Source organism: Nelumbo nucifera, chromosome 5 (assembly GCF_055504915.1).
Source record: "Nelumbo nucifera cultivar China Antique chromosome 5, China Antique-T2T, whole genome shotgun sequence".
NCBI classification, from domain to species: domain Eukaryota; kingdom Viridiplantae; phylum Streptophyta; class Magnoliopsida; order Proteales; family Nelumbonaceae; genus Nelumbo; species Nelumbo nucifera.
Genome location: NC_142653.1, coordinates 11464732 through 11483040, shown reverse-complemented (window position 1 = coordinate 11483040; position 18309 = coordinate 11464732). Strand labels below are relative to the sequence as shown.

The 18309-nt window shown below is 33.5% G+C and overlaps 1 protein-coding gene across 2 annotated transcripts; it reads left to right on the top strand.

Annotated features, from left to right (window-relative positions):
* The first annotated feature begins 164 nt into the window (after positions 1-164).
* LOC104606147 (putative BOI-related E3 ubiquitin-protein ligase 2) lies at positions 165-8736 on the top strand. 2 transcript variants are annotated; one of them, XM_088888930.1, is made up of 4 exons: positions 165-359; positions 6979-7076; positions 7168-7478; positions 8098-8736. In XM_088888930.1, exons 2-4 carry the CDS (start codon positions 6992-6994, stop codon positions 8620-8622), a joined length of 921 nt encoding a protein of 306 aa, XP_088745056.1. In that variant the 5' UTR covers positions 165-359; positions 6979-6991; the 3' UTR covers positions 8623-8736. The 2 variants fall into 2 exon arrangements, with proteins under 2 accessions (XP_088745056.1, XP_010269519.1); XM_010271217.3 differs by lacking the exon at positions 165-359 and adding an exon at positions 6639-6812.
* Positions 8737-18309: the final 9573 nt, after the last annotated feature.

Below are 18309 nucleotides of genomic sequence, written 5' to 3'. Positions count from 1 at the left end.
TGGAGCTGGGGTTAATGAAATTGGGCCAACCGAGGAAGACCGTTTTTTACCCAAAATCAAAAGCTATAGTTCACGTGATCAATAACACGATCCATCTTCAAACAGTCGAGGGGCTTCAGAAGAAATTTCCTATTCCTCTCTCAGAAACCCTAATCCTCGAACCAACAAAAAAAAAAGGATGGGCGGCCCTTCACATGTCAGAACAAGAACCGAACTTTTAGGAGGAGATGCGGTGGTCGGATACCATAAAGATGGTTGCAAAACTTCTCTCACCTACCTCGTCAACCTAGTGTAGTAAATCAGTTAGCACAGACACTAAAGAGGAGTTCAATTGGGATGGAACCTTCATCCTGACCCCTGTGAGTATCAAGTTGCTACTTGCGGTACTCCCATTTTATAAATAGACTAGGTAATCCTAACCCTTCATGTTATTCAATTTATTGTTGTATCTCGTTATCTTCACAAGCTCATAGCTTTATATGTTGCAATGAAATTCTTGATCTGGAACATACGGGGGATGCAATGATCCCCACAAAATGAGATATTTGAAAAAACAAATAAAAGAGGAAAACCCAGACCTTCTATTCTTATCTAAAACAAAAGTTGACACTAAAAAAATGGAAAGGTTGGGGAAAACCCTAGGCTACGAACAAGGATGTGGGGTAGCAGCAAATGGTCTATCAAGGGGCTTCTAGAAGAGTGGTATGTTCATAGAAATTATCAAAACCTCGGAGAGAAGCATAATATTGAATATAAAGAATGGACCATCAGATTCCCAATGGGGGTTGTGTTTCATTTATGGGCACCCAAACAAGTTTCAAAGAGCTAGTTATGTCTGGAAGCGTGTCGTTAACTACTTCGGAACACCAGTTTTAATATTTGTAAGTTTAATAATTACAAACGCAGTAAATGGTGAGAACGAGTCGTATTCACAGGAAAGCAAGGGAAAAATCGTTATTTACTTAAATTTGAGAAAGAGAATACAATTGAGAGTTGCAAAAACACAGAATTTAATTAATTAAATTGAAATTCATTAAAATAAAATTCAAACAGTGTTGGAAGTGAAAAGTGCAAAAAAATAAATAAATAAATAAAAGGAATGAAATAAAAAGTCTGTAATCCAATAAGAGGTAGCAGTCTTCGGATCTCTCCTTTTGACCTTCAAACTTCTCGAGCTAAGCCTTCCGTCTTACCTGGCTAAATTCTAGATCTGCAGAAAATAAAACAAAAATCAAACTGAATGAAAGTAAATTGCAGAAAGGAAAAAAACGGAACTGGAAATGAAAGAACATAAATTAAATCTAAGACTAATGGTTGGGATCCGAATCGAGAGGTGGCAGTAGTGGTTTAGGCGAACTGCAAGCAGGAACCCCTCCTCTTGCCTGGGCATCCTTCTCTTCCTTTACCCTTGAACTTATCAAGATCAGTCTTCCGTTTTACTTGGGGGCAAAATGCAACCCCTTCTCAGGAGCCCTTGGGTCATTTTTATAGACAATGGTGGATACAACTGGGATTAGAGAGAAAGATGGGGGCGACAGTTGGACTTTAGCAAAGATCTGGGTGCCCTAGGGTTTCTAATGAAGGGTTAGGATGGTTTTAAGGTGATTCTAAGGCTGAGAAGAAAAGGAGAGGGCGCCCAATATTATGTAGGACTAAGATTTAGGCACCTAAAAATGAATGGTGGAGATTGAGGCGCCTAAGGTTGAAAGGTGGAGATTAAAAGGAGTGGGTGGCGCCCTAGAGTGGATGGATAAAATAAAGAATGAAATAGAGGGCTGAGATCTAGTGCCTAAGGGCTGAATGGTAAGGATTAGAAGTTAGGTGGCACCCTAGGGTTAAAAAGCTAAAAAGAGAGAGCCCTATAATGAATGGTGGAGATTAGAAGGGATGGAAAGTGGAGATTTAGCAGATAGGGGTGGCTAAGGTTTGTTAAGGATGAAAAGAATGAGTTAGAAGGCGCCCTAGGGTTTGCTAAGGAAAGGGGAGCATGCTAATACAGTAGGAGGGGCGCCATTCTGGGTTTAGTAGATAGGAGACGCCCTCTTGTGCTCAGTTTTTCACAAAAACACCCATTCTCTCAGTTGGACTTCATACTAGCTTTCCAAAAACTGCATTTCAGCTATGAAACTTCCCCAGTTTTTCACAAGATTTGCACAGAGATCCTCAGAGGTCACAGTATTGAAATTAACTGGGAAAATGAAACATTTTGACTATTCTAAGGCCTAAAATACCCCTGAAATGATGCCATTAAAGCATCAAAATACATAGTTATCAATGATGGTGGGTGATCTAAATGATATAATAGATGGACAAGACTATAGAGGTTGTAACCTCTGATCTAACAAAATTTCAAAACATCTAAATAAAATAATTCAGGACTATGCCCTCCTCGAAATTGAATCCACAAGGGTTAGATATACTTGGTCCAATGGCAAGAAAGGGATTTTGTGTGTAAAAAAGAAATTAGGCAGGGGATTAGCAACACCTTGGTGGCATGAGAGCTTCCTAGAAGCAAAAATCTGAGCCTATAGAAATATTTTCTCATTCCATGCGATACTTCTAGTAAACACTGCTCCACACACAATATTAGGTCCAAAACAATTCCACTTCCTACCCTTGTGGGCTGAAGAGGAAGAGTGTAAAAACATTATTGAAGAAGAATGGAACCATAATCAAGGAAATGTGTGCCAAAAATTGAGGAATTGCAAAAAGAAACTCAAAAAGTGGAACATGGAGAAATTTGGACACATTGAAAAAAAAAAAAAACTGAAAGAAGTGGAGGAAGAAATACTGAAGATGGAGACAACTTGGGAATCCAGCGATAGTAAAAAAGGAGTGGACCTGAGGAGAGAATATGGAACCTGGTTGAGAAGGGAAGAACAACTGTAGAGATTAAAATTTAGGGAACTCTAGCTAAGGGATGGGGACAGAAAAAGAAATTCACTTGAATTTTTGAAAAATGATAAGGGTAATAATGTCCAAACATTGGAAGAAATAGCCCTAGCTTTCAAGCAACATGCAATCCTTACAAGTGGTCCCCAACTAGAAGAAGAATTTGAAACCCAAGACCTTATACCCAACAAGATTTCAGAAACTGAGGCTGCAAAATTAGTTAGACTGCCATTAAATGAGGAAATCGAAGGAGTAGTCAAGTCCATGAGAGCTCACTTTGCACCAAGACCAAATGGCTTCACCCCCTTCTTCTACCAGAAATATTGGGGAATAATAAAAGCAGACATTTGCAAGTTTGTTAGAGAATTCTTCGATTCAGGCCAAATGCCCTAAAACCTGAATTCCACTAACCTTGTATATATCCCAAAAGTCAAAAACTCAGAAAAAAAAATTCAACAATATGCAACCCCTCCTTGATAAATTAATTGCCCCCAATCAATCAGCCTTTATAAAAGGAAGACTAAGGAGTGTATAATATTTTGGTGGCAAAAGAAGTAGTCCACAAGCTAAGAAAATAAAGGAAAGGAATAGGTTGGGTTCTATATTGAAGATAGATATGTCCAATGCTTATGATAGAATGAGGAGGGATTTTATTATCCAAATGTTGAAAGAAATGGGATTTACAGAAAAGTAGTGTCAATGAATAGAAGCATGTATAAACACCCCCACATTCTCCACAAAAATCAATGGCACCCAAAAAGAACACTTCCAACTCAATAATGGGATTGGGGAAGGTGATTCATTATCACCTTACCTGTTCATAATAGGCATGCAAGCTCTCTCCAGCCTTCTTGAAAGAGCGGAGTAGAATAAGGAGTTGTAGGGTATCAAAATATGTAGAGGAGGTACTGCAATTAGCCACTTACTATTTGCTGATAATTGCCTGATAATGTGCAAAGTGGATGTAGCTTAGGTGAGAAGAGTGAAGGAAATCCTGAAAAAGTTTGAGGAAATTTCAAGGGAGAAAATAAATATGGCAAACAGAGATTTTCTCCTAGGCACCTTTTTTCCTGTGTACATAGGAAAAAAAAAAGAAAAGAAAATATTACTTCATATGCTACAAATGAAATCATTAAAAGCTCAAGAAAGGTGCCTAGGAGAGAATCTCTGTTTACAAGGAAAACATGTTTCGTCCCATCAAGAAATAATGGAGAAGATGAACTCTAAACTAGCCACTTGGAAAGCAAAATTTCTGTCACAAGTGGGTAGAACAATTCTTGTCAAGTCAGTTTTGCAGGCCTTGCCTACATATACGATGCCCACCTCCATCCTGGGAAAAAACAATAAACCAAATGAAAAAAATACAAAGAAATTTCTAGTGGGAAAGCTCTTTAACAAATACTAGAATGCACACAGTAGCATGGCACAAGATGTGTAAACAAACCCAAGAAGGAGGGAGGCCTGGGATTTAGGAAGATAGGTGAATTTAATAAAGCACTATTCCTGAAACAAGTGTGGAGGCTTCTCACAAGTAGACAAGGGTTGTGAGTTCAAATCAAGGAAAAATACATTAAGGACAAATCATTGTTCCTCTTGAAAAAGAAGCCTCATGATTCCCCATGGTGGAAAATAGTCATTACCATATTGGAGGAAATAAAAAAGTGCCTTTTTTTGGCAAATCAAAGAGGGCTCTAAGATTCATATACTTGATCATTGGATTCCAACACTTCCAAATGGAACCCCTCAACTACAAAGCAATGTCAACATCCCCACAAACATCACTAGAGTCAGGGACATCCTCCTTGAGAATGAGAACTGGAATATATAGGCTCTTAGAGAGCTATTCACTACGAATATAGTGAAGCACATCACTCATATACACAAGTCTTCTCAGCTCAATGAAGACAAGCTAATTTGGAAAGAGTAAAAAACAACTGCCTATTGCGTCAAATCATGTTACATATTTTCTACCAATCAAAACCCATCACCATCACAACCAGCTGCTCCTTGGAAAGTTATATGGAACACAAAAGTTCCTCCAAGGTTCCAATTATTCAGGTGGAAAGCTTGTTGGAATGGAATAAAAACCAAAGATAGAATGATCTTTCTCAAAGAACAAGATCAGTGCTACTCTTTATGCAATGTGGAAAAAAAAACATAGCAGCATGTGTTTTTCTCATGTCACTATGCCAGAGCTGTGTGGCTCCTTGCCCAAATAGGAATAAACCCAGATGATCTCCAGAATAGACACCTTAATCAATATCTATCATATTGGATTGAATCTAAGCTAAGCTACCTCCCTATAGACAATCAGAAGAGCTACATTGAAGAATTTCTTATTCCTTTTAGGTTCATTTGGGGCATGCGAAATGCAAAAGTCCATCGCCAACTCACTTCACACCCAAGCCCAGTTACTTGAAATGGCTGATTCATTTATGAGCCTACGTCCACATTTAACAGAGAAAACACAGAAGAGGAGAACAATCTCTGGACCACTTGATATATACAGATGGAGCCTTCAGAATAGGTACAGGAAATGTAGCTATTGGTTTCATAATACTAGCTAAGGACTTATCAGTTGTGCATGTAGAAGGTCGAACAATCAAAGCTTCATTAACAGCCCAGGCCGAATGGAGAGCAGTAATCGAAGGGTTAAAGGCAGCAAGTAGGCTTAATATCAGATCAGCTTTAGTTTTTTGTGATTCAATCAATGTGGTACGAGCTATACAGGAAGAAGGTGATGTAGAATGGGACCTGTTACATCTCAGATATTAACTTCGAAATTTTTTGCTTGATTTTGATAATAATATATGTATAAATCATATTAGCCTCGCGTACAATGCATGTAAGATTGTAAATATAACAAACCCTGGTAGAGAGTAGCAGCAGCAATCCTATGTGTAATGCTTCTGTTATATCCTTAAAAAAAATTCAATCAAGCTGGGTATTACAAAATTTATCTAGTTCGTAGTCCTAGAGCTATAGGCTCTAGTCCTACTGTGGGTATAAGCCCATTATCTGCCCATGGATCTTCATCGGTTGATCGTTGTACCTACTTAGAAGTTGTTGAGCAGACATGAAACCCCATCATCCAAGACTTCCAAGCCAGTTGGCAGGTCTTTTCTACGTGTCGGGTTCTATTTGCCATTCTTGAGTGGAATCCATTGTTGGATCCCCCAATAGCAATTCATCTTGGAACGTGTAAATAAGAAAGTTACAAGACCACACGTTGTCTCTTTCTCTTTCTTTGTGGATCCAGCAGAAGGATCCGACCCCAGTGGTTTTGACGAGACCGGATCTGCTCCTCACACTTGGCGCCTCACACGCACATGTAAAGCGTCCATTTTTGAGGAACCGATTCCGCTTCCGTTTTGACTCCACATCTGCTATCCATACCCTACCCACAGGACATCACAGCCGCACGTCGGATCATCTCCCATGAATCACACATCCAAATGTGTCTTGTCTTGTGGGTAGGGTGCAGATCCGAGATGATCTTGCAATGCAAGTGGTTTCCTTCGCGCAGCTTTACGGATTGATGCTCCAAGATCCAAGTCCAAGTCCAAGTCCAAGCCCACCACCCCAAAATGCAAGTACTGCTACCTCGCAGGTCGCAGCAGACGCAGCTTGCCATACAAGTAAATGCGAAACAGACATGGCGGGTCCCACAAAAGTGGAGGATCCTCAGTAATCCTCACTCCTCAGTAATGGAGGGCGTCCCTCAGGGACTATAAAAAAATTTGCAACATTAACAGGGGTAAACAAAAAAAAAAGAGGATACAGAGAAACCTCTGGAGCGGCATTTTATGCTCCTCTTTCCTTTCTATGAATCTATCTCATCTCTATTTCCTCTCTCCCTTCTCCCTCGCCATGGCGATTCCACTGAACCAATTCCAACAACAACAATCCAAATCTTTGAGGTGCAAAGAATAATAAGAAATGAATTCTACTCCTTTTAAATTCCTGAAATGAATCATAAAAGCTATCCAGTTTCATTATCCACTCTTCAATCATATATAAATATTGTTTTCTTTTTATTCTTTTTTTCTGATTTCTGCTATTTTGTTTCTTCTTTCTTTTATCCAGAAATTTGTTATCTATGGATGGTCAGATGTCATCACCGGTCGCCTTCTTCAACTCCACAAATTTCGCCGATCAATCTCAACCCCAATATATCTCTCCCTGTAACCAATCTCTCCTGAGATTTTCTTCATCTCCATTATTTTTCCTGTAAAATATTTTAGTTATTTACTTCATTTTTTTCTGTTTTTTTAGTTCACGTGGCCGGATTTGCTCCTGCTCCGACTCCGGCAACAGACTGTGGCGGCGGCGATATGCGGTGGAAGAATGGTTCGGAGCCGAAGAAGAAAAGGTTAAAAGAACAGGATTTCTTGGAGAACAACTCCCAGATATCTTCGGTGGATTTCTTCCAAACACGGTCGGTTTCCACAGGTTTGGGGTTGTCACTGGATGATAGGCGTATGGCATCTTCAGGTGATTCACCTCTTTTCTCGCTCCTCGATGACGATATCGATGGGGAATTGCAGAGACAAGAGGCGGAGATGGATCGATTCGTCAAAGTTCAGGTCTGCCTTTGTATTCGATTTTTTCCCAATTTTTTGGAACGATAAAATTAAACCCTGTGAAACAGAAGAAGTATGACGGATGCAGGATTTTGCAGTCTTCGTTTTTTCTACAATATTTTAGAAAAAAAAAACAATTTTTGTTTGATCAACTCTGAAGACATTGGGAATGCGTTGTCCATTTAACCTATTCATTTATGCATGAAATCTAATTAATTTTAGGTTTGATGTCTCAAATTCTTTACTAGATTCTATACTACTTAGTTCTAAAATGCCTTGAACTTCTCAGACCTGCCTGAAATCTTTAGGATATCATATGTATAAATCTTTCTCATGTAATTTGCAGATTAGTTATATTATAAAACCTATCTTCTTCCTTCCTCACCCCAAATAAAAAAATTAAATGGAAGGAAAAAAAGGGAGAGCAGAAGGAAGAAGGAAAGGTTGCTTGTTCGAGGTCTGTACTATGGTTTCCCTTTTTGTTGGATTGCCGGGAATTTACTTGAGAAATTCTCAAAGCCTTGAAGAAAGGGGAAGGCAAAAGAGGTGTTGCTATTTTATTTTGTTTTTCCTTGAGCACTATTAGAATCTTATTTACTTTTTTTTTTTTTAACACTAACAGGGTGAGCAGATGAGGCAAGCAATCCTAGAGAAGGTTCAGACAAATCAGATCCAAACTCTAACTATTGCAGAAGAAAGGATCCTTCAGAAGCTCCGTGAAAAAGAAGCAGAGGTGGAAGACATAAACAAGAAAAACACAGAGCTTGAAGAGCGAATGAAACAGTTGAGCATGGAAGCAGGTGCTTGGCAGCACAGAGCAAAGTGCAATGAGAACATGATAACCACCCTCAAGTTCAATCTCCAGCAAGTTTTTGCTCAAAGCAGGGACAGCAAGGAAGGATGTGGTGACAGTGAGGTAGATGACACAGCCTCTTGCAATGGTGAATCTATTGATTTTCACCTGGTTTACAAAGAGAACAAGGATCTAAAAGAGTTGATGACTTGTAAGGTTTGCAGAGTCGATGAAGTTTGCATGCTGCTATTGCCCTGCAGGCATCTATGCCTGTGTAAAGATTGTGAGAGTAAGCTTAGTTTCTGTCCCTTGTGTCAGTCCTCAAAATTTATTGGCATGGAGGTCTATATGTAGTGGGTCAACTTTCATATGATATTAGAGTTATATGTACATCCATCTTATTGATCTTGTTTACCGTGATTATCATTAATTTGACGTTTTCCCTTCAATTATATCCTCATTTTACATTTTTTTTGGCGGGGGGTTCACAGTTTGTGTCTCATGAGTCAAGTCTTGATTTCTGACAAAAACTAATGGGTGGAATTTTTAATTTTGAATGGTCTGCGGAGGATACGATGCACAGGGGAATCATAAAACATAAAATTGGCTAGTGCAGTTTCTCTATTAGAAATTATAACTTGAACTTGCTTATTTTCTAATGTAACTGCTAGACATAATATTTTGCTTTCTGTGCACCTTATGCTTTCCTCAATATAGCATCAAATTCCTGCATTCAATTAAGAAAAAATGAACCCCTGTCAACTTATATGGTAGGCATGCAGTGGGAACCAATGAATAGTAGCACTGTTATTTGAACTAACTAATGGTAGTGGGCTTCTTAAATGAATAGCAACATCAAATGGGGCCAATGGGGCCATGGTGTCTTTTGCTTCTTAGCTAATGTTGTTCTCAACCTGACTCTATTATACAACCACCTACTCTGTTTCAATAACTGTGTCTCCTTGGAAACATAAAATCTTATGGTTCTGTATCAAACTGAAGGATATCCATTTGGCAGCAGCATAAGCCTAGGCCTGCAACTCTTCTCAGGATGATGTTGGAAATAGTAACTATGTCTAGGAGGTCCTCTGGATATCTATAGGAGTTATATAACTGCTTGAAGGTAAAATAGCTAGGGGGCTGCCATGGATGTATCTAGAATGTGTATCCATTGAAGAAATGGGGATGAGATAAATCAACTTGCAACTAACTGCTTTATGTTCTGTTCAGCTATTTATTTGCATTTACTTAACAGAGCTATATAGTAGGTATTTAAATTTAAGGAGAGTAAGTAATTTCCTTGCAATAGCTGGGGTAAATTGAATATGCTATGTCTGTTCTCATTTTTGAAATATTATATTATATACATGTTTGAGTATGTAGCATCCAATTAAAGAAAGTGTATTAAGAGTAAACAAAATTGCCAAGTGGTTTGAGTATGTAGCATCCAATTATATTAGTGGCTCTGTAAGGGGAAATGGGAAGTGGTTTGAGGCTGGCAAAGAGTAAACAAAATTACCAAGTGGTAATTCAGGCAGCATCTTATGGTTCTGTATCCTTAGAGTTGTTCCTGGACAAGAAATTTTGATGATTATCAATTTATCATACCTCTATTCTGCGTAGGAGTAGAACTTATTTGCCCTAGCTTTGGAAATAAGAGGTTGAAAAGAAAAGGAAAGATGAAATGGAGGCCATGGGTTGAAGGGAGTGCTATTGGTGGTTACATAACAAGGAACACTGCATCAAGCTGGTCAGTTGATTCCAGCTGCTTTTAGGGTCACTTGTTGGGCTCTTTGTTAGGCTGTGTTTGGCTTGAAAGTAGGGAAAGGTAGGGAAACCTGTACAAGGCTTGTATAGTTTTCTCTATCTTTCCCTACCTTTTTCTTCAAAAGTACAGCCTTAAGGTGTTGACTTCTCTTGCTTTATGGAGAAAGTGCATACCATTGGCCACTCAAATACTAGGAAGATACTTCATAACTTCTTTAGCATGTGTATCTTGGCCGTGGAATTACTCACTCTTCTCTTCCTTTTTATTCCCCAAGACAGTGGCCATATGGTAATTCTATTTCTTCCTTTTCTACGTATGGTTTTGTCCTCTATTTCATGAAGTTCTCTCTCTCTCTCTCCAACGGATCTATCCTTTGGATGATGGTTCTATTTGCCATCTTTTGGTCTATTTGAAAAAAAAATGATATTTTAATCGTATGGTTTTAAGGGGAGTGGAAACTTCTCTTCTGGGGCACTCTGTAGAAGTTACTAGCTTCTTGATAGAATAGGCATTGGATTTAAAGGATTATGTCCTCAAACTACAGGGATATTATATTTAACCGACCCTAGTTTAGGCTTTGAGGCCCTTTCTTGTTAATCTTAAGGTTTTTATTTTTTTATTTTTTTATTTTTATTTTGAGAGGGGGAAGTTGGTCGATGGATTTTGGTTCCCATTGACTAACAATCACATGTTCTTTTTTTAGATTAATTTGAGGACCGGAGGAAGTTTATTTTCTTGGTTATCACTTATCCAGGTAAGTGATACCCATCTCTTAGGACCTGGGAGAAAAGTTGCCAACACTTGAATGGGACAAAAATGTTCTTTTTAATAATAGATTTTTATGGCTAAAATGGTCATTGTCTTTTTTATTTGGGAAATAAAAGAACATGTGTAAATACATTTATTCATGTAAGTATTTTTCAGGAAAAATTTACTCAGTTAATTGCATTTACCCGGATAAATGACTTGCAAAGAGTGAACGGGGCCTTGAGATAAATCATAAATGTAAATGAAATACTTCCGATTGTTAATGGAATGAGAGATTCCTGTATCAGTGTGGCTGTCTCATTGTTTCATAATCAAGGTTAAGTTAGGATTCAAGTGGAGGATCTCGGCTAGAGGTGTAATGTGGGCTGCGCTACATTGCACTGTAGCGGGCCGAGGGAAGACTGGCATGGCCCAAGGCTCGGACCCAGCAGGCCACAGGCCAGCATGATTTTTTTTAAGAAAAATTGGAAAAAAAATGAGAAATTAAAATAAACTAATAAGATAAGACAATAATTTGAAAAAAAAATGACATTTTATTTCATAGGAAATTTTGTGTATAAGTTTATATATAAAATAATAAAATGAAATGAAAAAATACAACAAAATTGGAATGAGATAGCCAGGCCCATGACTGTGTCAGCACAAGCCCACACGGGCTGCAGGCTGGTACTGTCCGTGGGCCATAAACTCTCAGCCTGACATGGCCTGTTACTGTAGTTGGCTGGCCGTGCCATGCCATGGGTGGCCGGGCCCGTTTTAAGACTAGATGCTTCTGTTAATGCCATATCCATTGTTGGTAGACGTGGAAAAGTTTTTCAAATCTAATATATATATTAAAGTAATGATTTTAGGCCAAAGCCTCGTACAGTTAGACATATGGCTCATTTACATTCAGACACCTGTCATTCCAAAGATTTAAAAAAAATGGACATGTATCAAATTCTGATTAGCAATAGTTCAAGAATAGAGCCCACGACATGTATCAAAATCTGATTAGTGGTAGTTCAAGAAAAGAACCCACTAACACGGAGAGTGGAGCCTACCACCATGAATAGTTGTGAGAAGTGGGAAGCTCCCACTTTCAATCATTTCCTAAAAAAAAAAGGAAACTGTGTTATTAATTAATGATAAGTAATAACTAATTAATTAATACAAGTTATTGATTACTAATAATAATTACTGTTAACTACTTTTAATTAATTAATTACAACTATTAATTATTAATAATAATTATTGCTAATTACTAATTAATTATTGTTAACTACTTTTAATTAATTAATTCCATCTATTAATTAATTATTGAAAATTATTTCTTATAATAATTACTGTTAATAATTAATTACTGATAATTTATTACTCACAATATTGCTCATTATTAATTTGAAATGGTGATTAATTAATGATAATTAATAAATATTTTCATAATGGTAATTAATAATTCGGAAATAGTCATTTTATATTTATATTAACTCATATTAATTATTTTGAAAATAAATATTTAATGTTAATTACTTATATTATAATTATTATCAGAAATTATAATTCATACATTTATGTGAAATAATTAATTATATTATTATAAGTAACTATAATTAATAATATTATATTAGTTAATATAATTATATTATTATTATTATCAATAATTATAATTAATTATTAGTAATACTAATGATGATAATTATTACTTCAGAATGTTAATTGATTAATGATAATTAATAAGAATTTTAATAATGTTAATTATTAGTTATTATTATTACAAGTAATTATAGTTAATACTAATATTATAATTAATTCTATTATTATTCTCCAATAAATACGTCATTTACTGAAAGTTAAATTATAAAACTTTTTATTATTCAATATTGTTAAACTTAAAGAATTATAAAAGCAAATATTATTTTATGAATTAACTAAAAATCGTATTTATAACAAATTAATTACTTAATAAAAATAAAAATAAAATAATAATAATAATAATAATAAATAGTAATAATAATAATAATAATACTTTAATATTACTGATTTCAAAATCAATACACACATAATAAGAGTATACAATTAGTTAATAATAATATACTTATTATTATTATTGATTTCATATATATTAATATATTATTAATCTATTAATAATACTAATTATTATTGAAAAATGTTAATAGAAAATTTTAATTACTTAAAATTATTTGCTGAAATTACCCATTTTAATTCGGATAGATAATTAATTAATAATTTAAATTTCTTAAAATTATTATTTACTAAATAATTTTAAATACTCTTTGACTATAGACCTTATTTTTGAACAATTGGTTTTTTATGTTCAATAATTTTTTTTTTACAAAAATCCAAATAATTTTTCATTTGCAATGTTAGCCATTTTATTTTTCTCTTGTTTAGATTTTCAATCGATAATAAAAATTAATGATATTTACCTGTTTTTATTAAATTATGTATTTATCAAGTTGTAGTCATTGATGATTATGAGTCAACTTTTTGAAAGAGAGGAGTACTAATAATAATTAATGACTTTTAATTAATTAATTTCATCTATTAATTACTAAATAATAATACCTTACTGATAATAATTTCTTATAATAATTACTGGTATTAAATAATTACTGATAATATTTCTCATTATTAATTCAGAATGATAATTAATAACGATTTTCATAATGGTTATTAATAATTCAAAAATAATAATTTTATATTTATATTAACTCATATTAATTATTTTGAAAATAAATATTTAATGTTAATTATTTATATTAGAATTGTTATCAGAAATTATAATTCATACATTTATATGAAATAATTAATTATATTATTACTATCTGTAATTATAATTAATACTTATATTAATTAATATAATTATATATTTATATTAGTATTATTATTAATTATTACTAATAATAATGATTTCTAATAAAATTTAATTACTGATTATAATTACTTATTGATAATTAATTCCTTAATTATTACCAATAATAATAATTATTATTATTATTACTTCAGAATGTTAATTAATTAATGATAATTAATATGTATTTTAATAATATTAATTATTAATTAATATGGTAATTATTTTATAAATATATAATTAGTGTTACTTATTTACATTATTATTATTATAAGTAATTATAATTAATATTATAATTATTCTCCAATAAATATTCCATTTGGTTAAAGTTAAATTATAAACTTTCAATTATCCATTATCGTTAAACTAAAAGAAATATAAAAGCATTTATTATTTCAGGAATTAACTAAAAATCATAATTATAACAAATTAATTATTTCATAATAATAATAATAATAATAATAATAATAATAATAATAATAATAATAATAATAATTTAATATTACTGAGTTCAAAATCAATACACACATAATAACAATACATTATTAGTAAATAATAGTAATAATAATATACTTATTATTACTGATTTCATAATTATTAATATATTATTAATCTATATTACTCAATAAAGATATGGAATAAAAAAATATTCAAATTGCTACTAAATGAATGAACTAAAAATCTATGAGTATTCTAATTGACTTGAATGACACATCAACATGCCCAGAATTATAATTTCAACCTACATTTCCTATTTCTATCTCCCAATTCCCATAATTCAAACATGCTATTATGTTATTTACATGTTTCCCTACCTTTTTCCTAAAGATAAATTCTAGATTGTGGGGAGCTTAGACTTCAAATCCATAACCATGATCGATCAAAAGAAGTGTTGCCACCTAACTTGGAGGTGACTTCCATACTTAGGATGGTTCCATTATTCTCCTTACTTTCATGTTTACTTTGTTGGATGGGCTTTGGAGTCCTGATTAAATTATCAGTTGATTGTAGTCATATATTTTTCATCTCTTACTTCAGAGGATGAATGCATCTTCAACTGTTGTTTGGCATGAATTGTTTTTAGCAGCTCTTTGAATGATTTTCTTCATTCTTTGCCTCTTTGAATGGATATCATTTAAATGCTTTTTATCTATTCACATGTCTCTAAATATTAAGAAGTATTGGTGATATTATTATAAACATCCATCTAATTTTACTATTTTATAAATAAATTAATGATTTCAAAGTTATTAATACTTTTTTGGGGGTGGGTTGCTCAACAGTACATCGATTTTTTATTGTTAAATAGTAAATTTCAAATTAAATGATACTGTAGTTGCCCTTACTTAGTATGGGGTCATTGTCTAGATAAAACATGGTAAGTCTCTTAAATCAAATAAATAAACTACCCTAAATGTCTATTATAAATAATTAAAAAATGAAATAATTGAAATTAAATCAAATAATTACTTGCTGAAAATTACTGAATTAAGTAAATAATAATAACAATCAATTATTTATAACAATCATCAATTATCATTAATGTTTATTCAAAGCATGCCCCATAATAATTACCAAATACAGTAATTAAACCTTAAATAAGAATCAATATTTATTAACAATCATTAAAATTGTTAAGCCAAATTAATAATGTTTATTCTTAAATGCAAAATATGAATTAACAAATTTTTTATATAACAATTATAGTCGGTTGGAAAAAAATATTTCAAGTAAATATTTAAATAATTACAAATTTAGTTAATATTATTACTATATAAGAAAAATTTTAAATTAAATACTAAAATAATGGTTAAATTAAAGTAATAAATGGTTCAAGTTGAATTTTGTGACCTGTATAATTTTATATGTTTGACATGTAAGGGTTAATTTATGTGTACCCGTAGACTGTGTGAGTGTCTTTTCTGCCCCAATAAATCCAAACATGTGAATTGATACAGGCACTAGGCACTGATCACTGTTGTTACAAATTGGATTCAGAAACTTACGGTCATGAATATGAAATTATGTCGTCTGGAATGCTGATACCATGCTCTGGATTTTCTTCGCTGGTCAGCTGGTCGGGTCTGGTTCGGTACAGGGTGGATCAATCCCGAACCAAACAAGACCTAAAACCAAATCAATTATTTAATCGGGTTAATCAAGTCTGACCCGATTGTAATTGGTATCTAAATTGTCCATGATAATAATAATTAGGAACTTCATTTTTTGATAAAAAATTTACAAGAAAATTAAGAGACCCTATTATTAATTATATAATTGGTTTGATTCTTAATCATTTTTTTTTATTTAGCCTTAATCAGTGAAAATAGCAAGAATCAGTCCCAGTCCAATCATTAAATACAAACCACATAATCAGAACCAACATAATTGGTTCAGTTAGGTTCTATCCAGTAGACCTGACCCATTTAACTACTCTATTTATGGGTTGTTTGGCAATATGCATGAATTTGTTTTTAAAACAAATAGGGTTGCCATATCAGCAAAAATAAATTAATATGGCTGATGCAGCATTTGTCTTCGTTTTAGAAAACAAAATGGTGCATATTGACCAACAACCATTAGTAGGTTTGTCAAAAAAAAATGCTATAGTTAGGGATTTGACTATACACAGGATTACTCTATCTTTAGATAATATTTTATTCCTGTAAAATCTAAAGCTTCTTCTTTGGGATATTATGTAGGGGCTGTACTTATTTTGTGTTATTAGGTGTAGGAACTATGCCAATTCTTTCATGATTTGTAGTAGGGATGGTCATATTTCATAGCCAGCCCAAAAGATGCGGCCCGTATCTCTCACAATTCGCAAACACACTACAAGCTTTTGTAGAGACCCATGAGTCCAGATCTCCTTCCAACAAAAAACGGTTTCAACTTTCAACACATTTCAATATGATATGTGTCTGTACATCTCATACATAGTGGATATGTGGATACAGATCATGTTGGATGAGTGTTGAGATAGTTTTTGTTGGAAGGAGATCTCAACTCGTCTGTAACAGGCATGCATATAGGAGGACAGGCGAGACCTAGGCCCATTAGGCCCACTCTACTCTTTATGCTCAAAATGCCTGTGAGCCCATCCATGCAAGGCCAAGCATATCCCTATATTTCAAGTTTGGGCCAGGCCTGGGCATACAAAGAGGCCGTTATACTTCTAGGCGGGCTATGATTGTCCCTATTCCCTAATGTTCTTTTTTCTTTCATGGGACTATAGTCACTACACGAAGGGGGTAGCGCCATCGTCAGTTGGCTATATTAATGCATTTGGATACGCATTTTGAAATTTCCAGGAGCACTCAACAAAGCATCATTCAAGTTGTATTTGGTTTGAAAGGAAATGTAGGGATGCATAGGTTTCCCTACTTCCCTTCTTTTCCCAACAATTTCTTGCAAACCAAACACAGCCTTAAGGGACATAGGGGCCATTGTCCCTATTATTGGTGTTGGTGATGTGGCTTTAAATCCCATAGGGCCAAGTGTTATACATTAGACTTAATTAATAGGTGAGATAGAGCATGGGAAAATACGTTTCCTGTGACCCCAGTGATTTTTTAACACGCCAGTGTTTGATGAAAACGACAATATTACACCAAACTGGTATTTGATTAAAATACTGAGTGAGTGTTTAAAGTGTCCTGTGACTGCGGTTGGATGAAATGTGATCTCAGAGCATGGGGTCCATTAGCACACAACATTGAGAGTCAACCTTCTTGTGATTTAAACTTTGAACTGAGGCATATGCAACTTTTATTTTTTATTATTTTTTTTGAAAAATCGTTTGAATATTATTAATTATATAATATATAAACAATGAACATATATATTATTAAATAACTTTAAAATTTAATTAGTTGTGGAAGCAATTAATTTTGAAATTAAATTGTTAATTAATTTAAAGTTTTTTACTTTTTATTAAGTAACCTTTAAAATAATTACAATCATATTATCAATTCTATTTTCACCTTTTATCAATTAACTATAAACTTTTTATTTTTAAATGTGTTAATTAGCTAAAATGTTAGTAGTTTGACAGTATTAACCCTAATATTATTAATTAATTAATAATATTATAATTAATTGGTTTTTAATTATATGGAGTATAAATAAATAATTCTTATTACATAAAGTCCTAATATTATTATTCATTAATTAATTAATAATAATAATTGACACCTGGGCATGATATGATTTAACTTTCATATGCCTATACAGTAGGAATGGCAATGAGGTGGTTTCGGGTGGGACTATATTCCCCATTTCCGACTCCAACTTTTAAACAAATCCCCATCCTTGACCCGACCTCCAACTGACGATGACTCAATTGGTAATCCTGCTACCAACAGGTAGGGATGCAAAATGGATTGGATCGGATTCAAATCCAATTCGACATTATTCATATCAGATTCAAAGATCTAATTGGATCTGATAGAACTTGAATTGAATTTGAATTCTATTGGATCTTTGGATCTGATTTTATCCGATTTGTTTTCTTTAAAAACTAATAAATCATTAAAAGAAAAAGACAAAATATTCCAATTTGAATAAAAAAATACAAGTATTCTTAATTATTTTCATCATATATATACATGTTTTTTATAAAAAATAAATAATATAACAAATTTATAAAAAT

Bases quoted from the DNA above. Each gene is read 5' to 3' on its own strand.
- LOC104606147 (XM_010271217.3), top strand. From the start codon at position 6,718: ATGAATCTATCTCATCTCTATTTCCTCTCTCCCTTCTCCCTCGCCATG. The intron at 6,813-6,978 runs GTGCAAAGAATA...TCTTTTATCCAG, and splicing joins CAACAATCCAAATCTTTGAG to AAATTTGTTATCTATGGATG. The intron at 7,479-8,097 runs GTCTGCCTTTGT...TAACACTAACAG, and splicing joins ATCGATTCGTCAAAGTTCAG to GGTGAGCAGATGAGGCAAGC.